This window comes from Gallus gallus, chromosome 2, assembly GCF_016699485.2.
Source record: "Gallus gallus isolate bGalGal1 chromosome 2, bGalGal1.mat.broiler.GRCg7b, whole genome shotgun sequence".
Lineage (NCBI taxonomy): Eukaryota > Metazoa > Chordata > Aves > Galliformes > Phasianidae > Gallus > Gallus gallus.
Window position 1 is genome coordinate 80,149,393 of NC_052533.1, and position 23,658 is coordinate 80,173,050.

General features: G+C 43.2%; 1 protein-coding gene across 3 annotated transcripts in view; it reads left to right on the forward strand.

The window, feature by feature from the left end:
- VWC2 (von Willebrand factor C domain containing 2) overlaps positions 1-20,934 on the forward strand; it is a 58,127-nt gene extending 37,193 nt beyond the window's left edge. For all 3 annotated transcript variants that reach the window (XM_046937859.1, XM_015282290.4, XM_419028.8), the window contains exon 4: positions 20,389-20,934. In XM_046937859.1, the coding sequence (XP_046793815.1) occupies positions 20,389-20,540 (152 nt within the window). In that variant the 3' untranslated portion in view covers positions 20,541-20,934. The remainder of the gene's footprint in view (positions 1-20,388) is intronic.
- Positions 20,935-23,658: the final 2,724 nt, after the last annotated feature.

Below are 23,658 nucleotides of genomic sequence, written 5' to 3' on the forward strand. Positions count from 1 at the left end.
TGCAGAAAGATATTGGTTCTGCAGCATATTCTTGTATATTTTCAACATGTATAAACCATACCTAGAAAAAAATTCCTCAACATATCAGATTATGTTTGAAGATGATGTTTTAAAATATCTTTTCTAGTCTTTTACTCGCAAGCAGACTAAGAAGTTGTTTAAATGCTGCAAAGTCCTGTTAGTAATATTGCAACAAGAATACTGAGTATGACGTATAATCATTTTGATTATTTCTGCCATTAAATATGGGACAGTTGCATTTTCTTCTTTGTGTCAAATAACATCTGCCTATAGAGCTTTGGGTGGTACAGGGCTTTGAATATTCAGTAATCCCAGTTTTGTGTTCACAATAGCTTTTGGTTGTCTGAAATGTAAGGCTGCCTGTGGCTCCATTCATTCAGTAATGTGGTTTTAGCCAGAAGAAAATGGAAATACTGCTCTGACAGTGAACTTGCTTTACTGCAAATTAAAGATGATCCTTTTCTTAAAGACTTAATGCTTGGGTGAAATAGTTTTAGGCTCTATTATTAGCACCATTTGCACTTTTTTCCCCCTCTTATATGGGTTAGTGAACCTGCCTCCTCTCAAAGATATAAACTTGTGGTGGGGTATCTAATAGATTTAATAACCCCCTGCAGAGTTGAGGCTTTGTGACAAAAGTGGTCAGATGGCAGCTCCTCTGGGCTGCAGCTTTGCAGCAGCAGTTGGTATTTGCTTGAAGAAGAAACTGATAGTGAAGTCTCATCTCAAGGCCCAACCCCCAAAAAATTAGTCCTGGTGTGACTGCCTCGCTTTCAGAAACCAAAGCAGGCTTATCAGGTTTATTTAGTTCCTGCTAAAAGTTATAGAGCTACTCAGCCCAGGGTGTCCATTCTCCTAGCCACCTGCTGCGGAAGCTGCAGAGCTCCCCACTGCCGTGTGCCCTTGTTTCATCTCAGAGAGATTCTACCCCCCATCCAGCCTACAGCAATTGTTCCCATTTTGCAGACTGGAGGCATAAAGCTGATGTCCCTGGTCTCCCGTACAAACTCATAGTGAAAGAAAGGAATTGATTTTGCTCACATACCTAGGTCATCTGCTTGTGCATCGTTGCTTTGTATATTAAAAGCAAAAGTTTGGCTGCATAAATCTTCCTTCTTTATATCTCTGAAATGGAAATAGCTTTGAAAACTTGGTCTTTTATTTTTAATAGGGAACTTTCCAAATCCTTCACCAGCTCAGTACAATTTTTCCAAGCCAAAAATCTGGAAAATACGTGGTATTCTCCCCGGCCATAAGAGCTTGCTAATTAGTATGTTCTGAAGTATCTGTCTGCACAAGGGAGCAATCCTTATCTCCTTCAGACAGTTTTGTAACAGTTCTGTAATACCTTTGCAGTTTGTGGCAGTTTGGATATAAGAAAGGGAAAAACAGGTGAAGTATGTCCCAGCCTGCTGCTCAGGTCTTTCACTTCACAGGTATCTCAAAGCTCCATTGCTGTACAACAGATGGGCTCCTGCAGCTGTGTCAGAAATCAGGAGGGGCTGAGAGTGAGAAAGAGAGACAATCTGAGAGGAAGAGGATCAGACCGAGTGAGGAGAGGCAGAGGGTGGAGGTCAAATGCAATGACAACTGAGCTTTTCAATTGCGTTCATTTTATTTTGCAAAACATACATATTAGACAATAGAAAAATTGCATACCAGATCGTATTTCTTGTGTGCATGTGGTAATTGGGAGATTTGTGTAGCCAGTAAAATAACGAAAGCATGGTGGCACTGAGGACTGCGATGCAAATAGCCCTGACATTGAGGTGGGCTTGAGAAAACTTGCTTTGATGTGAGGTGCTCATGACCTCTCTGATACCTGGAGGAAAAATGGGTGTTCCTCAGTGTGTTTGATTTATATTAGATGAACTCTTTTGAAGTGTTTCTAGTGCCTTGGGCCTAGTTTGGGAGCATACAGACATGCAGGTTTCATCTTAGGAACTCTGTAGCCCTTGCCCCTGGTTGTTCCTTCAGACTGGGCTGCAAGCATTGCTAGCCAGCGCATCCCAAAAGGGCCTTGGGTGAGATCCCCAGGGGAGGTCAACCTTCTCTCTTCCCTAGAGTGAGTAATGGGGGCTCCAAAGGCAAAAGCAGTACTTGCTGTGCTGTGCCAGCTGCATTCAGAATGCTTTCTTAATGGATGTGTGCCCTTTTGCTCCATTTCCCAAATACAGTGTCCCAGGTATTTTTTGTTATCATTAAAGGAGGTGGCTTTCTGGAAAACACAAATACCTCTAGCATGTGGAGAATTTCTTTGTGTTTCAAAATGATAGGAAAGAAGGACTCCATATTTCTTTTGAAGGACAAGGAGGATTGTTTGATTTCTTTACTCTTCCTATTTTTTCACATTTCTTCTTTTCCAGATTCTTCTTTTCCACCACTCCTCATTCCTCCTCTTGCCACATGGCCAAAGTGCACACTATTCCAATAGATCTAGGTGGCTAAATGTCTTCTTTCTATTTGGCTATCCTTTTGTGTAGCTAACAGTTGAGAACTAAACACAGGGCAGAGGAACATCCCAAGGGAGAAAATAAACACCTGGGGGTGAGGCCAGGAGCTTCTCTTAAAATCGTCTGATTAATAGAAAACAAATAAAAAGACGAGGCTTAGGAAGTCTGTCTGTAATGGGAATTGAATGTTGCCAAAGATGGGTAGGCAGTCTAGCCCTTTCATTTAGACGTTTTTTCTTACTTTTTAGATGCCTTGATGTGGAGCCTGGCTTTTAACCAGAATCCTTTGTTAGAAATGTTCTTTTAGAAGCAACGTCTTCTGCAGGAAGAACTTGTGATGCATTAGTTATTGGGAAAAATAAGTGAGTGCAGCTTTTAAAAGCTATGCTTTGAAAAGATAGGAAGGCTGAGGAGCAAGTACTAAAGAGATGAAAAGCAAAGTTTATCTTGCTGCCTTCCACTATATCTGACATTTTAAGAGTTAGCCTTTCTGACTTGTCAGTATCTGTGTTCAATCATTACTTGTCAACATAGTTTTATTTAGTATGAATAAATACAGCATAATTAGCTAAAATATCAGTCTCATAATTACAGGTGTAGAGTTGCTTTATTTGCTAAGACTTTGTGCCCAGGGAAAATGACACAAAATGCCAGGAAGGCGTAAAGCTTGGAATCCAAATTTATCAATCTGATTATTCAACTATGGTCAGGGTGTTTTGACTTTGTCCCAGTATCCTTTGACAATTCTAGTGTTTGCAGCATTAGCTGAAGATGCATTTAAGTATAGGGTTTATGACAGGCATTCTGAAGATGAGTTGCTTCTGTTTGCATACGATTCCCTCGGAGAATCTTATCTTTGCATCTGGATTATTTTGCCCTTCCATTAGTGTGGGCACCCAGAGCAGTGTTCCTAATAAAGCAGAAATCAACTCAATCGAGCTCAAGGGAAGACTCCTTGATGTTTTACTCCATGCAATTTGCCTGAAATCTTACAAATTACATGTAAGTTTCCATCCCAAAGTGCCTTAACTTATTTTAAGTGATCTTGTTCACAGCACTATGGTCAAGGCTTCCCTTAAAAATTATTTTTCTTTTGTGTGATTGCTGCTTAGAAATAAAATGATCCCTTGTTAGTCTGTGCAATAATAATAAAGAAACATTATTTCCACATGCTTTTTAGACATTGAGCATATATTAAATGCTTGTTAGAAATTGGCTAGTGTCTCAATACTGCAATTTTAAGGGAAACTTCTTTCTTATAAAGGATATTGGTCATTTTTCCTTTTTCAAAACACAAGAGGGGAAATGTATTAAAAATCACTGTTATTCTTGTGCTTAAGAAAGTGAACAGATCATAGAATTATAGAATGGCCTGGATTGAAAAGGACCACAATGATCATCCAGTTTCAGCCCCCCTGCTATGTGCAGGGTCGCCAACCACCAGACCAGGGTGCCCAGAGCCACATCCAGCCTGGCCTTGAATGCCTCCAGGGATGGGGCATCCACAGACTCCTTGGGCAACCTGTTCCAATGCGTCACCACCCTCTGAGTGAAAAACTTCCTTCTAATATCTAAACTAAACCTCCCCTGTCTCGGTTTAAAACCATTCCCCCTTATGCTATCACTATCCACCCTTGTCAGCAGCCGTTCCCCCTCCTGTTTCTATGCTCCCTTCATGTACTGGAAGGCCACAATGAGGTCTCCGTGGAGCCTTCTCTCCTCCAAGCTGCAAGATCCCAGTTCCCTCAACCTTTCCTCGTAGGAGAGGTGCTCCAGCCCTCCAGTCATCTTAGTGGCCCTCCTCTGGACTTGTTCCAAGAGCTCCACGTCATTCCTGTACTGGGGCTTCAGGCCTGGATGCAGTACTCCAGATGGGGCCTCATAAGAGCTGAGTAGAGGGGCACAATCACCTCCCTCTCCCTGCTGGCCACCCCTTTTTTAATGCAGCCCAGAACACAGTGGGCCTTCTGGGCTGCAAGTGCACACTGCTGACTCATGTCCAGCTTCTCGTCCACCAGGACCCCCAACTCCTTCTCTGCAGGGCTGCTCTCAAGGAGATCTTTTCCCGTTTTGTATAAATACCTGGGATTGCCCCAATGCAAGTGCAGCACCCTGCACTTGGCCTTATTGAACCACATTAGGTTCTCATGGGCCCACTTCTCTAGCCTGTCCAGGTCCCTCTGCATGGCTTCCCTTCCTTCCAACATACCAATTGCACTGCTCAGCTTGGTGTCATCTGCAAACTTGCTGAGGGTGCACTCGATGCCATTGTCTTTGTCACTGATGACGATGTTGAAGAGCACTGGTCCCAAGACCGACCCCTGAGGGACAGCACTTGTGACCAGAAGAGGGAAAATGGGTCAGATTTCATAGGGTCATGAAAATGAGTGGGGGAGCTGAAGTCACGACTACTGTTGGCCATGTCCCATGGCACTGCAACCAATGGCTTTTTCATGTTTGGTGGGTAGAGGTATGTCTGAAACTCAGACACTGCAGAACCGCCTTGTTATTTCCCAGTGCTACTGTGTGTGTGTCTCTATTATTCATGTGAGAGCTCTGAGTCTTCCCAAAGCCTTCTGACTGTTGTCATTCTTCGTTCCCTGTATCTCTTATGTGAGAATTCATGTGTATTGTAACTTTTCCTCACTGTTTAATGGGACGTTACTTTGTAATTTAACAGCCATCTCTAATAACTAGCATTTAGTACTTGGACTTTGAAGCAAAATCCTGAATGCTCCTAGAAAGAATATTGTTGATCGTAATGATGATTAAATTCCAAATGAGGATTGAGACTCTACTATGCAAGGTTCAGTGCAAAAAGAAAAAAATTAAAAAAGCAAGAAATAGCCTCAGTCCTTTATAAACAATGCAATAAACAAGAAAAGGTAAAAAGAAGGGAAGGAAATCAGAAGGTACCGTATGACTCATAAGCTGTTTACTTCTTGCAGGCTGACTTGTCTTTTCTCTGATTCTTGTTCATTTCCTGGTGGAAATGAGATTCCTCTTAAAAATCCTCCTATTCTGACCACTTCTCCATCCTCTCTCAAGAACATATTCCAAGCTTACATTCTGTGAAGATTCCTCACTGAACTGATTTTTATGCACTTAAATACACCGAATTCAGTGGCACGTGCATAAACTGCACATGTAGTTGGAATAAAGAATTAGAGAAGAAATTACTAATCCATTAGTGTTTGTAGACTTCTAAGTACATACTGTGCTACTAAAGCTTCTGGTATCAAGTGCAAAAGGAATATATGCAAGGTCAGTCCATGTACAAGGCAGGAATAAATCATACAGTTCAAAAGGAAATGACTCAGAGAAGCTGCTGGTTTATTTCCCTTAGACTGATATTTATTCCCCCTTCAATAGGACATTGCTTCTTTTTTGGGAAACATTCTCCTTCCACATCTCATAATCTCATGTGCTTTACAATGTTTTAATCCACTCTGTAATTAAGAGCTCCAGCTTTTAATCTGGTTTTGTCTTCTAGGGGGGTTCTGTAAGCTAATAACTTACCATCCACATCAGCTTCCCTGGCCATCCTCCTGCAAATGCTGTGTGTACTACAGGTGAGGAGGGATCATTTTTATTACCGCAGAGTAGAATGCCCTAAAGACAAATGGAGTGGCTAACATTGTGACCGTAAATTGAGCTCTTAATTGCTGTTTATAGGATATTTAGGAGTAATAACTTCAGTAGAAAAATAAAACGTAATTTCTAGTTTTGCCGCTTTCATTTTATTTACTACTCTTTTTCTAGTACACTAATCTGAGTTTTATGAAAATCAGTTCAAAATGTCTTGGGAATCATTTATGGGTTCCTAAGGCTCCAGTTTTGCCTAGAAGAAAACAAACATAGCTTTCAGATAAACATAAAAGCACCAGCTGTTTTTCCTCCAGAATATTTTCTTCCCTAATACTTGCCTTTGGAGATAATTTTACAAGAGGAAACATATAATGTGTGGAAATGTGTGAGAATAAGTTTACAATAAGTCTATTACTGTAAACACAAAGACTGGCTTTTGTGCCTCAGTAACTGCTCCAGAAGTCTGATGTGTTGGGGAAAAAAAGAGAAATCTTGGAAGCAGACCAGCTTAACCCTCTGCCAGCTCGACCAGCTTTGGGGCCTGTTGTCTGGTAGGCAGTTTGATTTTTGCCAAGGCAGTTTTCTGGTCCATTACTCCAATAAGGCCTGATTTGTTACTTTTTCCAGAGCATCTTTGCTGGAGCTTGAAGTGACTGCTCCTGTGAACAGTAGATTATGTAATGTTGGTAGTGCCAGCTCATAGCTTAGTGATAGGATATGTAAAATGTTCAGCCAGTGACAGGGAATGTCCTGTCTCTTCCCACTTTGTCACTTACATATATGAATTTCTGCTGCTTAGATTGTAGTCTTGCATTTGTTGTGTGAGCCTAGATTTCTTTTGAAGGTGTGTCTGTATCATACTATCTGACTGGTCTCAACTGTTGCCTCACTCTAGCCAAAACAGCCCTCCTGGTGATGTTAGGGTTGGTGACTGAATACATAAAATAGATTCACAGTTCTCTCTTAAAAAGTTGCAGTGGGAATGTTGGTGGAAACATCTGGCTTATCATCATATTAAGTTTCTTTCACAAGACCCTGACCCTGATAAAATATATTCATGTACACATATGTGGCTACTCTAAGGGGATTCACTCCTTTGCTGCTTTCCTCCCAATTTCAGGCCTGTGTAATGGAGGAAAAAAGTGTGCGCTAATGACAGTTGAAGAGTGCTACAGTGTCGAATGACAGTCTTCATTTTGCACATGTAAAAATCAGTGCCAAACTCTGACACCAAAAATGAAGAAGTAGAACAATATTATGTAGAAAATTTGCTTTAGCTGGTGCATAACCTTCTGTGTCCGCACCTTTACATGATATGCAATTTCTGTGCTGCAGTACTCATCTAAGATGAAAGGATTTGTGTGACTCCCAGAGACAATTTCAGTATTTAACAAAACCAGTTCTTGAATTTTTCATACTTCACATCTCTCGCTTCAAATCACCTGTCTTTCCATGTCAGCACAGATGATCCTTTAAAATCTGCCTTTTTCCTTACAGCTTGTGTTCCCAATAATTCGTTTTTTTTTCCAACACCAGTGGCTTCTGACTGTTACACCTCACAGTGAATCAACCATCTTTTGGTTTCCCTCTCTTCTACTCTAAAGCATCTCATTCGAATAGTTATTGATTCATGAATTGTGTAAAGGTGATAGAACTGAAAACATGAGGGAATTGTCTTCTGCAATACAATGGTGGATTAAGTTGCAACTTAATATATTTAGATTTATATAGCTGCTGGTTGCATTTCTAAGTAGCCGTCTGTAGACACGGTCCTAAAATCTTGTCAGGAACTAAGCCTTAAATTTGCGGTTCTGATTGTGATTCTGATTAACAGAATAATAGCTATTACTTTGTGTGCAACTTCCTATCCTTTAGGGTTTGTTTAGGTTGTTTATCAGGAAGAATTTCTGCTCATAGATGGTGGTCAGGCACTGGAGTGGGCTGCCCAGGAAAGTGGTGCAGTCCCCACCCCTGGAGGTGTTTAGGAGATGTGTGAATGTGGCACAGAATCACAGAACGGAAGGGGTTGGAAGGGAACTCTGGAGATCATCTAGTCCAAACTGCCTTAGAAAACAAGTTCCCTACAGTGGGCTGCACAGGAAAGTGTCTGAGTGGGTTTAAAATATCTCCAGTGCCAGAGACTCCACAGCATCTTTGGGCAGCCTGTTCGACTGCTCTGTCAACCTCAAAGTAACAGTTCTTTCTCATGTTTGATGGAACTTCCAGTGTTCCAGTTTGTGCCTGTTGCACTTTATTCTGTCACTGGACACCATTGAAAAGAGCCTGGTCCCATCCACTTGATACCTTCCCATCAAATATTTATAAGCATTGATAAGATCCGCTCTCAGCCTTCTGTTCTCCAGGCTGAACAGTCCCAGCTCTCTCAGCCTTTCCTCATAAGGAACATGCTCCACACCCCTCCTCATCCTTGTGGCCCTCCGCTGCACTCTCTTTGGGAGTTCCCTGTCTTTCTTGAGCTGAGGAGCCCAGAATGAGACACAGTACTCCAGATGCAGCCTCAGCAGGGCAGAGTAAAGGGGGAGGATCACTACCCTTGACCTGCTGGGCACACTCTTTTTAGTGCACCCCAGGATCCCACTGGCCTTCTTGGCCACAAGGGTGCACTGCTGGCTCACGGCCAACCTGTTGCCCACCAGGACACCAAGCTCCTCTGCAGAGCTTCTCTCCAGCAGGTCAGCCCCTGACCTGTATTGATGCATGCAGTTATTTCTCCCCAGGTGTAGGAGTCTACACTTGCCCTTGTTGAACCTCATCAGGTTCCTCTCTGCCCCACTCTCCAGCCTGTCCAGATCTCACTGAATGGCAGCACAGCCTGCCGCTGTGTCAGCCACTCCTCCCAGATTCGTGTAATCAGCCAACTGATGTGCTGAAGGCACATTCTGTCCCTTCATCCAGGTTGTTGATAAATGTGTTTAGCAAGGGACACAGTTTAGTGACGGCACTTGGTAGGTCAGGTTGATTGTTGGGCTTTAAGATCTTGAAGGTCATGTCCAAAGTCGATGATGATATGATTCTGTCCTGAGTATTTATGTGATAAAAACTGCTATCCTGTTTTTGAATCTCAGTCTTTCTGTGCACAACATCCAAAAGGTAAGAAAGTAATGTGAACCCCTTTCAGAAATCAGGAGCTGATACATGGGGAGTGGGACTGCATGCTGGGGAAGAGGAGAACCTGTAGACTAGACGGGCAAACCATTGTGGCAGCACCCAACAGTGTCCGCAGGCTACAGGTGGCCATGTTGGTCTCAGCTGACCGCCACCGCTATCTGCGTGTCAGTCATCCCTACAAAGCTGCAGAAGAGGTGGCATGTGAGTTGGCCTGGAAAGGCAGCGAGGTGTGTGGGGCCAGGTGAGCTGCCACCTGTTCTTCTGGAGTGGTCGCTGCTTCTCAGCACCTCCTGGAGGATGTGAGATGAGCTGTCCTCTAGAGATGCCTCTTTCTTTCTGTCAGCACACAGAAGGACTGTGGATGGCTCGCTTGGACCAGATACCTCAGTTTTAGGAAGCTAAAGCCAGGTGCCAAGTGACTTACAGTCCAGGAGGAGCGTGCTGCTCCCTGAAGTTGGAACCCAGGCCAGGCTTTCCCCAGGCCTCATCAAGGTCTCATGGGTACAGAGCTGCTCAGAGGCACCATTGAGAAGAAGGCTGTTCTTTCACAGCGTTGCTTTTGTTCTGCCCCTCATTTTTTCTCTTCAACTTCTAGAACAGGTACAAAATGCAGTCTTTCCAAAGTAAGCTGTCTTAGTTCTGTGTTTCATAACCACCAGGGAAAAATCATTAAGTGGAAGAAACAGTAGTGTTATTGATTTGGCGGCATGGAAGGCATAGCATAACCTGACTTTTATCCATAATACTGTGGTTTTCTCAGTTGTGGAGTAACTTGGGCAGGTGCATCTTAAATTTCATAAAGAATTTCATCTTGAGAAAACTTAACATCTCTGTTATTTTCACATATATTCATGTAATGATGCAGCAAGTTAAAATGACCAGCAATTACAACTGTACACGTTGGAAATTTTTGCACCTGAAGATAGTGGTAATTCATTAGGACGGATGAGCAAGAGGCTTTTCATTTTCTGTTCTGACTCCAATGAAGTAAACTTGTTTTTCCAGTCTTGGAAGTACAGCTTATTATTTCAGTGAATAAAGGCAAAAGTGCATGTGAAGGATGTTGTTAGAATTCATTATATTTTGAAGTGATGTACGACATATTTATAATTGTAAATAATATTTGGCATAAGACTGTGTTGCTTTTAACCATGTAATAAAGGATATTATTTATCTATTTATTTTTAGGAGGCAGATTTTTGAAACCACTGTAAGTATGAAACGTGGAAGGAGGAGAGAAATTGGTAATTCTTCAGTTAAATGAAGCATACCTTGAAACAGTTTTCTTATGCTTTAAATAAATCTTACACTACTCTACTTTGCTTTAGGACAGTTTTATGGTGCATATTCTCTTCACTTAAACTTCCATACCAGAGGGTAAATTGTATAGTTTTAGCACAAGTGATACTGCTCTTGTCTTGAAAGGCAGAAGCAGCTGCAGAACAGGGTAGGAGGTGTCCAGAGAAAGACATGATGGGAAAATGCATGGTGGGCAGGGACAGGATGTGCACTTGTGTTCAGGAGTGTTTGTGGAGCATGGATGGGAGATGATTCCTGGAGTGAAATACTGAAATTGACTGAGATTACAGATGCTTGAGGGGGTGTTGAGCAAATTATGATCATATCTTGAGTGAGGAAATTTGGATGGTGGAAGGTGACTGTTGTTTCAAAAGGGAATCTGTTGTGCAACTCCCACTCTGGTCATGGAAGCCTTTTTTCAGAGATCACCACAGACTCAGATGGTGCTTCATCATACAAGGAACTGTGACTGAGGGATGATATTTGTGCACTGCAGCCAGCCTGTGTTGAATGTTTACCTTTTGTCATTGAACTCAGAGGAAATGGGTGCAACCTGTAGCACAACCCTGTAGAAACATTCTAGAAATAGCTAGAGGACAAGTGTCTTGGTATGAAGTTAACACTTCTGATACTCCAAACCATTTATTTCTGTCAGCACACAATCTTTATTCCCTTTAAGAGTCCGAACTCCTAATTCCTATGCCTGTTCTTAACCAAGTTTCTCACAGCACTGCTGTGTAAGATTACACTGCGAGTGGCATCTGTGACACCAAACTGCTGGTCCTCTGGTACAGCTGCCTCTTCTAGTTTAGTTTGTGTCACTTCAGTAGATTAACTAGAGAGCCATGTTAGCTGCATCTCTACAAGTACAACCAGAGCAAGCCATTGCCAAGGAATCTGGATAATGGCCTAGGAATCCATATGTGTAGACAAGCCCCTGGGAGAGCAATAATAACAAAACAGCCAAACCAAACCATTATAAATCACCTTCTTTTGCAAGAGGACTATTTAGTTGGGTAAGTAGTTACTGTCTTATGGAACAGTCTTTCTGGAACTGGATTGCTCTAGATTCAGTGTTTTGTTATAAGTAGTTTTCATTAAGAACAATCCCTGATTTAACGTAGTGCAGTGTATTTATTCTAAAATAAGGTTAAGAAATGGCTGACACCAATACTTGACCAGTACTGTTTTGTTGTTGCTTTGGTTGAATGACTCCTTGTAGCAATCAGTAGCCATCGGTAACCTTCTGTACCTATTCTCACTTTCCAGTGGTCTGCAGTAACCAGAAAAACAGATTTATGTTCCTCTTGACTGCCAAAGCTGTGTTATACTGTACTTGAGTACCAGTTTAGCTTTCAGTGTAGCTGAATTCTTAAGGCATTTTTCCATAAGAATTCTTAAACACACATTAGCTTGCTGCACTTTGTGCGCTTTTCTGGATCCACCCAACCCTGTGTGTTACTGCACACCTCTTGGTGACCTAACTGGCCTGGCTGATGGACTGTATGACAACCAGTGCAGCAGCGGTTTGTCAAATCAGAAATGCTTTTAGTTCCTATGTTAGCAGTGCTCTGATGTGTTAGATTACTGGCCTGTAGTGCAAAGCTTGTTCTAATTTGCCCTGTAGTCTTTTAGGATAACTTGCCCAGGATCTCAGCAGAGGGATTTCACACAGCTTTCTGAGTCTGAAGGACAGGCTGATGTGTCCCAGTGAGAGTTTGGGGCCAAGAGGTGTGTGGTCATTCACCAGACTCTGAACCTCACTAGGCCCAGCAGTCCCTGGGTGAAGAAACAGCTGGAGGGGGAAGGATTCACCTTGTTAACTCCATGCTCCCGGCAGCCTTTCTGTGAGTCTTTCCTTGTCAAAGGTCTCCAACGTGAGTTTTCCCAAGGCATTATAGCCTGTCTCTCATTTTCCAGTCATCTGAGTGGTGGTGGAGCTGCAAGAAAACTGTGTGCAAAACTGATGTGCCACTTGCTGGCTTCAAAGTGTTGATATAATTCACTGTGAGACAGACAATGCTCACGTCTAATTGGTGCCGTTTCTGGGTGGAACACAGTATTCCTTGATGAGCCGTAGGACTTCTGAAAACCATTGTAAGTAGAGTATTTGAGTCCTTCCCATATTTTCAGGGATAAAGGAAGTTGTTTGATGCAGTTTATTTTTGTGGCACTCAAGCCTCATATTTAATTGAGCCCTTTTATGCTCCGAGGCTTTCTGTTTGCCTTGTGCAGTATTTGATTGTGGAGTGTTCGATGTGCCTGAGCTGCTTTTTGTTCTGTACACAAAAAGCCGATATCTAAATTTCTCTTTTTCAAATACACATAAAGATCCGCGGGGACAGCAGCGTTGTCAGGATTACACACTGTTCCCTTCTTGCAAGCCATTTCTGTCTGTGCAGGAGTAATTGTGCAGCCCTGGTTGCGGTAGGCAGCGTTTTGCATGGTTATTCCACAGGTTCTAATGTCATTACAAAGTGCACACTGACAGGGAGGTGGACTTGGGAAGCGTCAGTGCTGTCAAGGATCATCCCAGGGTCTGACATGATTGCTTTGTGCTCCAGCAAATTTTAGGACACTTCTCCCATTTTTAAGATGGGAACCAGACCAAAACATGAATCAATAGTACTGTTACTTATGACAAATTAAAAGGAAAACAACGTAATCATAAGCAGGGTTTGTGAGTCTCATAAGCAGGCTATAAAAACCCAACTCTAAATTAGGTTATGGCTTTTTTATCTTTTGTATTAAGATGTGCAATACTTGCACACGTACAAATGCACACATAATAGCAGGTGCCTGGCTGTGATATCCCCGCTGTGACAGCCATGCCATTGAGGACGTCATCAGCCCATTTTGTTACAAGAACTTCAGTGAGCATCTTCTGTCTGTCCCATCGCAGCAGATGCTGTTTACACCCACTCTTTCTGAAGTACGTGGCAAAACGCTGCTTTTAATTGTTTTGCCTTCAGCGTATTTTCTTGCAATCTGTCAGTTTGCCGTGCATCTCACAAAACATGACCCTAAAGAGGGGAGGGAGTTCATTCTTCCTAAAAGCACAAAGGCTCTGTCTAGCGTGAACAAAACACTGCGTTTATGAAAGATAGCACATTATTTCCTGCCGCAGCTAGGTGAAACCACGAATGGATGAATACCGTTATTTTCATTCTCCCTGTCATACGTACACATTTACCGAGAGTCTATTAAGATATTTGCCACGGTTCTCTGGCTGTCAGTATCTTAAGGCATTGATAAGGCACAGAAACAGTTCACGGCTCCTCAGGGTCCCAAATTGCTCTTGAAATTGGGTCTACCCGTATCCTTCTTCTGTAATTGAAAACTCTCTTTTGGATTTGGTTCAGCAGCATCGAAAGGTACCGAGGCGAGCAAAAGGTTGTGTTGGGCTGGGAGCTGTCGGCGCATCGGCAGCAGCAGGGTGATGAACTTATTGTTGTGAGGGAATGAGACTCCGCTGCACTCGTCACGGGCTGCTTTTGCCAGCTGCTTTTTGTGCTTTATCTTCTAGGCTGTCGTTTGGCAGAAGATAAATGTATTATATATACCCACATGAGAGGGAAACAAAATCAAGTCAGAGAGATACGGACCCTTAGAAGAGATTAGAGATTGGAAGGGCACAAAGTACGTGCAGATACCATCTTCAGAGAACGCGATTAGATGTGAGAGGAATGAGGGAGGCACGGCCTGCATTCAAACCTGGCTCCATCAGCACTGTGCTGAGAGGCAGGCATGGTCAGCCAGTAACCCTGGTTTGCTTCTCAGATCTCAGGCCCCAACTGTGGCTTCCAGCTGGGATGCAGCTGAATGAAAGTTATCTTTGTGCTGTGACATACTGGGTCCCAGCAGTGCAGCGAGGAGTGGAGGCAGGAAGCTTGTCTGCTTCTGTTTGCAGGCTTGTGTGCTGCCAGTCCCTCTGTGCCTGCAGCAGATCCACACAGAAGCCTGAGGGATGACCAAGCCAAGAGGAACAATCTGAAGCATGAGGGGAAGAATTCTCTCTCTTGTTCATGGAGTTACCAAATGTTGTAGTGGTATGTGGAAGACTGCCAAGTAATTTGCTGGAAAAGGAAACTTTTCTGTAACAACAAAGGGCAACAGGAGCAATGGTTTTAAACTAGAAGAGGGGAAAAATAGATTATATACCTTCACTCAGAGGGCACTGAGGTAATGGAGCTGGATCAGGCTGCCCAGAGAAGCTGTGGTGCCCCATCCCTGGAGGCTCACAAGGCCAGGTTGGATGGGGCCCTGGGCAGCTGAGCTGCTGGGTGGCAGCCCTGCCCATGGCACAGGGTTGGGGCTGGGTGGGCTTCAAGGTCCCTTCCAACCAAAGCTTTTCCATAATTCTGTGATAAACATTTATTTCTGTAGGCATTCTATCTGATATAAAATCAAGAGTTTTGTGAAAATGCCATCAGTAGTCCATCAGTAGTCACAACATGCAGTCAAATGTCAGGACACAAGAGGGAGATAGTAGGCACTGCAGGGAGAAACGCTGTGGAGGGAGGGAGGAAGGAAGGAAAGGGAGGGAGGAAGGAAGGGAAGGGAAGGGAAGGGAAGGGAAGGGAAGGGAAGGGAAGGGAAGGGAAGGGAAGGGAAGGGAAGGGAAGGGAAGGGAAGGGAAGGGAAGGGAAGGGAAGGGAAGGGAAGGGAAGGGAAGGGAAGGGAAGGGAAGGGAAAGGAAGGGAAAGGGTGGAAGGGGAAGGGAAGGGAAGGTAGAAGGAAGGAAGAAGGAAGGAAGAAGGAAGGAAAAGAATCAGAGAGGAGCTACACTAAATGCTGAGGTTATGTCATTTAGAAAGTGCTGTAATACCACAGTGCTGACTGCAATGTAACTGTCAATGTAGATGGGTCCTATATCAGACGCCTTAGAAGTGACCTGTTTGACTGCTGCGAGGAGCTATTACAAGGGCAGTTATTAGGGAGTTTAGTATGAAACCGAAGCCCAGAGCAGTCTTACATCAGAATTTTATATTGCAGAGGTTGTCACTGCAGTTCTAATTGGCTAAAATTTGCCATGACTAATTCTCTAGGCAAACAAATCAACTTGCAGTTGAACAGATTTCTTTCTCCATAATTTGGTTTAATACCTGATGAAAACAGTTGATTAAAACACGATTTACCAGGTTACTGTGTCTGACTTGTATTTTTGAACTAATAGGAACATGTGCCTATGCAAAATCAGGGGCGGGCTGCAGAGAAAATAGACACAACTCTATAGAGTGCAGCTGTGGTTTTGTGGAAGGAGAGGAGGAGGAGAAGCTTCAGAGAGTCTCTGGCAAGGTTGTCAAGGTTACAGATACTGTTGCTTCTGTAGGTGAGTGGCTTGGGCATTCTCTGTTGATAATTGGTATCGGCTGTTCTCTTGCAAGATAACAGAATTTGCATTTTAATTGAATTGTTGCATTTATCAACACTAGAGCATAAAACATAAGTCACCGGAAGCTTTGCAAAGTACCAGCGTGAGGAATTTGGGAGGGAAAAAAAAGAGTACAATTTTTGCATTTACCCCGATAATATTTATAAACTTTTTAAAAATATATAAGAAATGAGACTCCGGTTATAAACTCTCCATGAATTAACCACCAGATAGGCTCTCCTGATTGATTACATCCCAGCACAAACGCTGTTTTGGAAGCTGTTTCAAACATTTCAAGCACTCCAGTCTGGTGCTCATTGTGACAACGCAAGGCTTGCAGTCGGTTCGCTGCTTTGAGGCATTGCTGAGACTGCAGCAGCAGCAATGCTTTAGCCCCGGGAAAGAAATTTCCACAGCTACCAGTATGGTATGGCTCAAACAGAGCCTGACAGCGTCAGGACGTACTTTAGGAAAACAAATGATGTCATGGTAGATTTCAAACTGTGCTTGGAATTGGTACAATATATTGGTACAACATATTGAATTTTCTGCCAGATTTAAGAGTAATACGGTGAGATCTTAATCCACTGCAAAGATGTGCAGCACCACCAGCTTCCTTAGAGCTATATGAACGTGCTCAGTGGTGTCACTGCAGGTCGGCACAGGGAGCAGGCAGCCTGCTTTGTAGATGACAGAGAGGAGCTGCACCAGTAACATCCAGCCAGAAAATCCACCAGTGCTTTGGCATTAGAGCAGCCCCCACTTACTTTGAAATGCTTTTCATGTGCAAAGTGAGATAATTCAGAGAACTATTTAAGAACTCACAAAATATCTTGCCCTTTGTGACAGGAAGCTGTAAATTCCACTAAAACTGTACGAACTGCACAATTTTAAGCAAAGCAGAAGTTCCAGCAAATGCCATGCCTCTGGGACACTGAATCCACTCTGAGTTTGGAGGAGACACCAGTTTCTGTTTTCCTCCTAAAAGAGAGTGAGGAAACTTTCTGTTCTAAAACCACCCTTCCTGTGCCCACTCGACCTCCTCGTCCTGCTGCACCTTAAAATCCTCAATTTCTCAGTTTCCCCTCCGAGGCAGGAGAATGGCATCAGTCACTGGTTTGTTAGCACCATACCCATGATGGGCAGCTCCCCCGCTCCACTGCCTTCCCCGTGACACAGGCAGGAGAGGCTGGGGTAGGAGAAGAGGTCTTAGGATCTGGAAGAACAATAAAAGGAGAGCTGGGGAACTGTTTTCAGTGTTGAACACCGTATTGTACTGGCATTTACCCGTGGGGTGTTGCTGTAATACAGTCAGTTCAGCCTCTTCCTTGGTGACCTTACCTGTCACGTTAACCAGAATGTTGTGCATGGACAAAGAAGAAGATAAGGCAGGGATGCCAGTTGACTGTTGCCAGTCTTAGCAGTAGGTAGCATTTGCAGTTACAGTGATGATGGGTGCAAGTGCAGAATCAGGAAATGACTGATTTTCTGTAGAACAGTTGCACGAGACTTGCTCAACAACATGCTTTGTTGCTGTCTTTTGGTTTTGTCAGTCCGCCTTCTCAAGCAGATGGCTGTTGCTATTCTGTACGCTTCTCAACAGAAGCATTTCCCCCATACTAAATAGCTTAACAGTTTAGGATGAAGCTGTTCTCTTTACATTTAATAACTTTCTGATTTAAGAAAGATTAGTCACGCATAGCACGGAGGTACTGCTAGTAGTGAATGGAGGCATTTGCACTCTGAATTCTAGTGAATTACATGATATATGTTGCACAGTTTTTACTTTGTTCTCTGGCTGGTATAGCCTGTAACATCACTTTCTCCAGAATGAATTAAATTCTGTACATGGGATTGTCATCACGCATGTTTTTTCTATGCTTTTTTAAATAATGGTTGAATTTCAAGTGGTCTTGCAGGTCTCATGGAGAATATCTCCATGCAAAGCAGATTCTACTTTTAATATTTTAACTCTTTACGTCATGCAGCTTTCTACATCAAAAAGCTATTATGAGCTGGTATGTAAAGCACTCAGATGTCTTCCTGAAGTGAGGATGGACCCATCTTGGGACGAAAGCTTGTTATGCACCAGAGGAATAGTGTATTTAACTGATACAGAACTATGCAGCTTACAGTGGAAATCTCTCAAAATTCCACAGAGAATGGCATAGTCAGTAACTGCTCTATCTCAGTTGTAAGTTATATATAGAAGCATGACAGCACCCCATGTGCAGAGGTACCCAGGTGCTCATCCTTCCCCTGCGCTGCTCAAGTCCTCTCTCCTGTTGTGTGTGCCGCAGGGACAGGCTGAGGGATGGGCAAACACAAAAGCTCACTAGGGTAGTAATGCAGGTAATTTTACATGAGATGCATGGAGAAGGACTTGGGGTTCCCGGTGGACAAGAAGCTGGACGCGTGTGCTTGCAGCCCAGAAGGCCAGCTGTATCCTGGGCCGCATCAAAGAGGGGTGGCAGTAGGGAGAGGGAGGTGATTGTCCCCACCTCGTGAGATCCCACCTGTAGCACTGCATCCAAGCCTGGGGCCCCTAGCACAAGAAGGACATGGAGCTGTTGAAGTGGGTCCAGAGGAGGGCCACAAAGATGACTGAAGGGCTGGAGCACCTCTTCAGTGATGAAAGATTGAGGGATTTGGGCTTCTTCAGCATGGAAAAGGCTCCAGAGGGATCTCACTGCGCCCTTGTAAGTACTTAAAGGAGGCTAATAAACAGGAAAAAGATTGAGCTTTTACTCAATTTGATAGTGCTAGGACAAGGGGTAATGGTTTTAAACTAAAAGAGAGGATATTTGAATTAGATGTTAGGGAGGCAATTCTTCACTCAGAGGACAGTGAGGCCCTGGCACAGCTGCCCATAGAAGCAGTGGTGCCCCATCCCTGGAGGCACTCAAGGCCAGGTTGGATGGGGCCCTGGGCAGCTGAGCTGCTGGGTGGCAGCCCTGCCCACAGCAGGGGAATTTGAACTGGATGGTTTCTTAGATGTCTTCCAAACCAAGCCTTCTATGATTTTTTGATTCTATAGAGCACACTAAACTCAATGTTTTGTTTGCTGTCTATTCTGTGTCCAGAACCTCAGACAAGAAGCCACTCAAAATTACCACGTTTTAGAGGTATTTGTCAACAGACAGATCTAAAACAAAATGGTAGCTGCAATATTTGGAGAATTAATGGGCCCAACTTGCTGAATCAAATTTCTGCACATCCTGTAGGTCTCTTCAAGAAGGATAACGTGGCAGTGAGGAAGCACCTGACTTTTATCAGTCTGATGACTGCTTTTCAGGCTGCTACATCAGTGCACGAATGCACAATCTGAACCTCAGATACAACTATTAAATTTGATCTGTGAACTGTTTGGGTTGTGCTTTAAAATGTGGAGCGAGCACTGACCTCCGGTTTTCAGAAAATGCTTTAATGAAAGCACGTGGCTTAGTTCATACAGCAGATTTCCAGAGGTGGAAGATTGAACTTCACCTGTGATCTCTATGCTGGCGTGGCAGACAGGCTGACAGTTGAGTGCCAGAGCTTTCTGTCAGAATTTGGGCTGCATCAGAATGTCACAGTGTATGGGCACACACTGTCCCACGCTGCATGTCCCACCTGGTGGGTGGTGGCACACGGCGCTGCAGGATAGCCAGGCTGTGCCCCAGCAGTTTTGTGCTGTCAGTGAATAGCGGGCCCGGTCATGCTGAGAACGTAAGTAACAGGAGGTGATTGGTAGAGTTTAGTGCTGCTTTACAAATGTGTGTGGATATTCAAGGCAGAAATAGATACTTCTTTTTAACAGAGCCGTAGATAATGCAGCATACGCAGCCTTCTGCAGCAGAGAGATGTGAGGATGTCACCTTCTGAAGGAATCAGATTAGTCTTGTGAACTTAGTGCTGGTGGCTTGTTCTCCTGCCTCCTCCTTGGAAATGAAGTCATTTTGATGTACTACAAAAGGGAGCGTTTGTAGACTTGCTGACTTACACAAAGCAGAATACTTCATTCTGTACAAGAAAAGAGTTTCTTCTTCTTTATTCAGAAGAGGCTGGTAATTCTACATCCTGGAATTTCTCATGAAATGAAAAATAAACTGATTGATACTTTGACTACTACACAAAATGCAGTGTATGTTTCCAGTGGAAAAGTAATCACATTTACAATCTGCTCCCTAATGGCACTTGTCCATCACTGATGACCAGGTTTTTCTCTTGCTTAAACCTGTTTTCGGCAGTCTGACCAGTCTGTGCCTGTCATAGCTGTGTGTTCACACAAGGGATGTATCTCACCCTCACTTGCGGAGGGCAGGGCAGCCCTTGCTGAAACCAGAAGAAAATGAGAATCCAGTTTAGAAGGCAGGGCTCCTTTCCTCTTTGCCTCTTATGTGACGTGCACAACAATCCTGCTCGTTAACTGTGCCCGCTGTTAGTGACTTTGTGTTAGATTTTCAGTGCTTGAGACTAAAACTGAACTGTGTTGGATTATGGTGTACTGTGGGTATCACGTAACAAACTCTCTCCTTTCTTTAGGCCCAAACTGCTTTGCAGAAACCACTGTCATTCCTGCAGGCCGAGAGGTGAAGACTGACGAATGCACTATATGTCACTGCACTTACGAAGAAGGCACGTGGAGAATTGAACGACAAGCTATGTGCACTAGACATGAATGCAAACAAATATAGGGAATCTACCAGTCCAAGAACTTTCATGGTTTTTATAAACTATCTCACAGCAGTGAGCACCGTGGATGACCCAGGGAAATCAGAACGAGAAGATTCTGGTGAGGAGCAAATAGACTATGGATACTTTGTTTTTCACAGTCACTTAATTCTGCAAGGCAAAGCAGTGCGTATATTTAAATAAAGTTTGGACATAAGAATACTTGTCTTAATAAATGTGTTATTTTCACAGTGAGTACACTAAAATACACTCTATAAAGTATTCTATGTATTTCTATAATACCATTATAGAGCTTAAAAATAAATGTTTTATATAGACAATACAGATTAAAGTACTGTATCATTGCCTGTCCTGTTGTGTACATGCACCATAACTAAACATTACATTTCTATTCTAGTTTTATCATGGTAGAGTTTTCTTTGGGTTCTTGCGTTTGGTATTCTTTTCCCAAATGTTTATTTTCAGTTTAGTGGGCCAGGAAGGAGTCGGTGTATGATAAAACTTCTTCATCCTCGCTGTTGGAAAAACATGTAGTCCAATATGCTTTCAGAGAATGTGCTCACTTATGCACTTGCGAGTAGTGCTGGAATATAAAAGTGAGTCAGCTCCTTTTCTTAGCTGCAGTGGTGTAGGTCTGCGGGTCCACAGCTGAGATCACTTGGAGCAGTGAGTAATACAAAAGTGGCCTCTCTTATCTGTGTTTATAAAACGTTAATTAGACAAAATCAGTTCATAATACGAAGTTCAGACATAACACATTAGAGCAGGGCAAATCCCTCTGTGATATAAACAATACAGCACTGCTGAGGTGGTGGAAATGGGGTAAGTCAGCGGGTGGCATCATCAATGTAACGTACAGTAGTTGTGGAGAGGTGTGGATGGGCTGTGGCTGCACACGCACATCCTTAGGCAAGAGAGCACCTAAATCCTGCTGTTTCTGCCTTGCTGATGCTTGTTCAGCTTTTCTTGATTGATCTCCATCTGTCTGGCTGTCTGCACAGGCTCTGTAACACTGTGTTGACGAGAAATGTTTTGAGCAAGCTCTTTGAATCCATCAAAGGATTTATAGCACAGAAGCTGACTCTGGACACGCATGGAGTGAATCACATCTCCCTGCTTCCAACGCTTACAGCCTTTGTTTAGATCCACGTTGGTTTTAATTTAGCTTATCTCCAACTCCTGGATTGCATCTGCTTTGAATACCTGCTAAGACAGTGGCTCAAGAGAACACAAACAAGGGCTTAATTTAAGCTTTCCCTAAAAAAAATGTAATGAATAAATATTAAGAAATGGAAAAGCATTGCTTAATTCCCTTTTACTTCTTGCTACTTATTGCCATGCAGTAACCTGCCTTCCAGGTTTGGATCCATACAAAGTGTGATTTTCTGGTACTGGTGAAGAACATGGAAGTTTCGCCTGTGAGTTTAGTCAGTTGCAGTTATCTCTTCCAGTCTGTACTTTGAGTGTGTCCGTCTATTGCTGGGACCTATTTTTCCCAGTGATGGAATGGGAAAAGAGGAGTGATGGAATGAAGAAACCTTCTCCTGCACAGACAGTCCTGTGACAGTCAGACACAGCCTACTCACAGAACAGTGGGAGAGGGGAAGACATTATTGATTTGAATAGTTTAAATCACTCAAAATCCAGTAAATAGCTTTCCCTAAAGTGAATGTGCATGTATGTAAACATTGTATGGAGATAGGTGTTCTCCAGTTGCCTGAATTCCTAGCAGGGATGCAAGAAGTATTACACCCGGCATGTCAGTAACTCAGCTGCTGGCTGTGAAGGATGACACAGACTGCAGATTTATTTTTGTTTCTTGGAAGAGGAGAGTGTTTTGTCTCTCATTTGTAGCTTCTGCTTCACTGAAGCTCTTGTTAAGCTTTATCATCTTTCCTTGGGCTTGAATTTATGTTCCTTTGGGAAGTTCTCTTTCTTGAAGTATCGATGACAAGGTTAAAGGCTATTTTATTGTGTCTTCCCAGTGTAACTTTTATAACTATTTTCTACTGCATTTTTTTTTCAAATGGTATTTTTCATCTTTCAGTCCTGGCACCAACATATTCGTGTAATCTTTAGTTCAGCAATAGGTTGGTCTGTCCCCATTTGATACGGATTGTCCTGAACAAATTTACCTTGACAGACGGCTCTATGGATTATTTCTTGAAGACTATATTTTGAGATATAATCTATCTTTCTTTCTGTTTGAGATAGAATCTTCAAGTCTGTTGAGATGCAATTTTTAATTTTTTTTTTTTTTTTTTTTTATGTAGTGAGATAGCAGTGGGTAAGCTTGGGACCTTCTTCATGCCAAGGTCATTGGCTGCATCCAGCTTTGTCCCCTAGTATTATTTCGATGAGAGCTGTTTGGCCATTCCTGAGGATGGGCAGATGTCAGCAGCCTCACCCAGCTGTGGAACCAGGGTGTGCAGGCATTTTGTTGTTATCCCAGGAGGCAAGGCAGCACCACACAGCAGCTCATTTACCCACCTACCTCACCCCCCTCTATTCCCAGTGAGACAGAGAAGAGAAAAGGAGGAGCAAAAGCGAGGGAATGAGAACTGGAAGAAAAAACAAAAAAGTGAAAAAGCAAGTGATGAAAAGGCCATCACTCACCACCTCCCATAGGTAGATTGATTCCTAGCCAGTTCTTGAACAAAAAACAAATAATGTACCTAAACATCGCTCCGCTCCGTTTTTTTTGCTAAGTATGGTGTTGTACGGTGCGGAATATCTCTTTGGTTAGTTTGGGTCATCTGTGTGGTTGTGGCTCTACCCAAACTCTTGCACACCCCCAATTTACTCACAGGGGAAGCAGCTTAAGAAACTGAGAAAGCCCTGACGCTGTGCAAGGTCTGTGCAGCAACAGCTAAAACATCGGTGTGTTATCAGCATCCTTTGGGTTACAAACCTGAAACATAATTCCATACAGGCTACTATGAAAAATAACTCCATCCCAGCCAGACCCAGTACTCAATGATATCATCAGCAACCCCAGCACAGAGGCAAATGACCGCTAGAGTCAAACTCCCTGAAGATAAGCAGCATATGGGCCTTTGCAATGGAGTTGGAGAGCTATTTCCATCCTGATACATAATGTTACTTTGCACAGATGTGCTT